General features: G+C 33.3%; 1 protein-coding gene across 1 annotated transcript; it reads left to right on the top strand.

Annotated features, from left to right (window-relative positions):
• Positions 1–1183: 1183 nt before the first annotated feature.
• Positions 1184–2196, top strand: HELRODRAFT_171074 (hypothetical protein; the record flags this gene model as incomplete). The annotated part of the gene is made up of 2 exons (XM_009016880.1): positions 1184–1840; positions 2053–2196. 2 exons carry the CDS (start codon positions 1184–1186, stop codon positions 2194–2196), a joined length of 801 nt encoding a protein of 266 aa, XP_009015128.1.
• Between the last annotated feature and the right edge of the window lie 1703 nt (positions 2197–3899).

Below are 3899 nucleotides of genomic sequence, written 5' to 3'. Positions count from 1 at the left end.
ATGCATACATGCAAACAAACAAAACTCAACAAAACCTAGAATACATTCAAGACACACAAAAAATGAATAAACACCAACAATTCAAAACACTTAAAAAAATGTTTACAAAAATCATAAGTAATCAAAAATAAAACTGTAAACATAAGCAAAAACATATACAGATACAAAATAAAAACACAAAAACGTACAATAAACATACACAAACATACAAAAAATTTGCATAAACATACATAACCATACCAAACTTTACAAAATCATAAAAAAAACAAACAAAATCATGCAAAGATATGCATATACCAAACTAAAGCCTAGACAAAAACATACATAATCATACAAAAACACACGAAAAACATAAGATATATACGTCCATTTGATGTATATTATACATTCATATATCTCTGGTTCAAAGGTAAGGTATAATGAAATCTATGTGTGTCTATGTAATGTAATGTATGTATGATTGTATATATTTATCCATGTACGTATATAAATATATATATATATATTTATGTATGTATGTATGTATGTGTTTATAAGGGTGCTGCCAGGAAATCACAAACATATTGTAAGAGATATTCATCTAATTTATATGGTGTATTGTATGTTATTTTGTTATTTTATGACGATATACTGGTGATTAAAAAATGCGGGTAAATAAATTTAAATATCAAGATTAATTACTCTGATTTATCTCCAGAAAGATAATTGTTTTCTGATTTTTACGAGGTTTCATTTTAAGTCAATTAATAGAGTAGATAGGTTGGTCATGAATGAGCAGTGAATGTGATAATGTATTATTTTTATATAGAACCTATTGGGGATTAACAGATTAAAGTTTAATCATTAAACAGTTCAACTACGAAGTTTAAACTTGATAACAAGCCTGCTTGAATCAACTACGCCAACGACAACAAACAGCACATGTGTTTTCTTACAACGGAAACGTTCGCGCGCGCACACACACACACACGTGAAAACAAACACTCTTATAGATGAACAGTTAAACGAACATAAACAACATTCTAAACAACAACGCAAACGACACGTGCTCACTTAATTTTGTTACTTACATTCTCTCTCTCTCTCTCTCTCCTCTCTCTCTCTCTCTCTCTCTCTCTCTCTCTCTCTCTCTCTCGGTCTTTCTCTGCTTCTCCATCTCTCTCTCTCTCTCTGAGATTTAACGATGAGCGATTTAGAAATTGATGATTCTAGAAAATCCATAATCTTCAACAACATCAACAACAGTAACATCAACAACAACAACAACAACAACAACAACAACAACAACAACAACAACAACAACAACAACAACAACAACATAGTCGGCAACGTTCATAAAGGTCTCATCAGCAGCAACAACAACACTTTTAACATTGAGGTAGTAAGCAGTGCCAACAACAATTACATTCCTACGTTTGGCTATCACATCAACAACAACAACCAAAACGCTTACTTCAATAAAAGTTTAAACCTTCTCAACTGCAATAACAACGACATTAACAAATGCTCAGTTTCCAACGATACACTCGGTAAAAACTTCAACAACAACAACAACATCAACACCAACAAAATTTTTACCAACAATAACATCAACAACATCAACAACAACAACATCAACAACAACATCTGCAGCAGCAGCACCAGCAGTGTCAGTAAATTAATCAACAACAGCCACACACCTGATAACAATAACTCAACCAAAAGTGAGCCATTTGGTCAACAAAACGCGCTGGTCTCAAGTTACAACAACAACAACAACAACAACAACAACAACAACAACAACATGTTGATGAATGACTGCCCTGACATCAACATGGCAGCCAATAATAATGATGACCAGGTTGGTGGCTTTACGTTATTAATGTTCTCTCTTTCTCTCTGAAAAAAACCTATCACGAATTATTGTCATTAGTGTTGTTGCTAATTAGTGCTTACAACAACTATGATGACATCAAAGACATTAACAACAACAACAACAACAAATTTTTGAAAACTGCCCAACATACAAACATTTTTGCATTGGTTCATAACTCTATACCTACCCATCTGCAGAGCAAGCACAGAAGAGGTAAAAAACCAGAGTCTACACAAAACTCACAAACAGTTGACACAAACATATATGTATTTGTATATACTGGAATAACAATACTCCTAGGACAACAAATTGACATGCACAGTTGCACGCAAAAAAGTTGATACACAAATTCACATACACGGCGCTACACGGTGCGACACGACATCAACTTCCGTCCACAAGCTTTTTAGAATCATCCACCTTTCGTAGATTTGATTAAAAAGTAGCGTTACATAAAATTAGCGATTAATGGCACCTCCTATGTTTGTGTGTATCTATGTATGCTCGCATGTAAGGATGCTTGTACGTCTGTATGTATGTATGTATGTATGTGTTTGTTTGTTTGTGTGTTTGTTTGTTTGTATGTTTGAATAATGATTATACATACGTTTGTATGTATTATTATTATTTGTCATTCATTAGCAAATCGTCCTCAATGGCAAAGCTTTGATTTGAATTTAATTTGAATAAATTTATCTTAAACGCGGTCTTCCTTACTGCTACTACTACTAATGCAACTACTAAAACTACTACTACTTTTATTATTACTATTTCTATTACTACTACTACTTCTCCTACTACTACTACTACTACTACTACTACTACTACTACTACTATTACTACTAATACTACTACTACTACTAATACTACTACTGCATTAGCAGCTGCTACTGTTACTACTAATACTACTAATGACATTATCCAGCCCGATACACGTAATATTGTATAAATACCATTGAAAATACCACTATCTAAATTGTATATACCAGCTATCGCGTACTAACGTAGAATGTTTTTCCATTGTATGATGTTGAAACAGCTCGTGAACTACTAAACCAAATTTTGCGTGTGCGTGGTTTTAAGAGGCTCCTTCCTTACTAAATGCCGTACGTTGGGTGGAAGGTGGGGCTTGAAATCGTAACAATTCGGCTTGGAATCGTTTTTTGGGTGCATAGGGAATGTCTTAGGTGGTGGTCAAGTCCTTGAGTAAAAATATGGGCTTTTATCAAAGGGGTTAAATTCGCACTACCAAGGATGCTACCTATCACATTTAATTATCGTCAACACGTCACATGACAACAACAACAACATCAAAGTATCAAGTGACAAAAACAACAACATCAACGTATCAAGTGACAACAACAACAGCAGCAACAACAAAAACATCAACAATATCAACTTATCAAGTGACAACAACAAAAACAACATCAACTTATCACGTGACATCGTTGTAGAATTCATTACACTAATTACATTATTCGAACGACCTTAATTTAATATGCCTAGGACGGATCTATGGATTTATATAACACATATCTCATATTATATATATATATTTTTATGTGTGTGTGTGTGTGTGTGTGTTTGTGTTTGTGTACGTTTGTGTGTATTTGTTCCTGTGTTTGTGTGTGAGTGTGTGAGCGTGTGTGTGGGGTATGAAAATAGCCAATCATATCCCTGTATGAGATCATTTTAACAAGGACATACATACATACATACATACATACATACATACATACATACATACATACATACATACATACATACATACATACATACATACATACATACATACATACATACATACATACATACATGCATACATACATACATACATACATACACACATACATACATACATACACACATACCTACATACATACATACATACAAATATACATACATACATACTATACGATACGATCGTCACAAACATACATGCATCACACAAGCAGAAACACAAACATACAGAACACATAAATACAAACACACACGTACATACAAAAAGACAAACATACAAAGACATACACGTGCATATTTGCGT

The sequence above is a fragment of the Helobdella robusta genome (genome assembly GCF_000326865.2).
Source record: "Helobdella robusta unplaced genomic scaffold HELROscaffold_19, whole genome shotgun sequence".
Classification (NCBI taxonomy): Eukaryota; Metazoa; Annelida; class Clitellata; order Rhynchobdellida; family Glossiphoniidae; genus Helobdella; species Helobdella robusta.
Note: the sequence above shows the minus strand (reverse complement) of the source record. Positions and strands in the feature narration are given on the sequence as shown.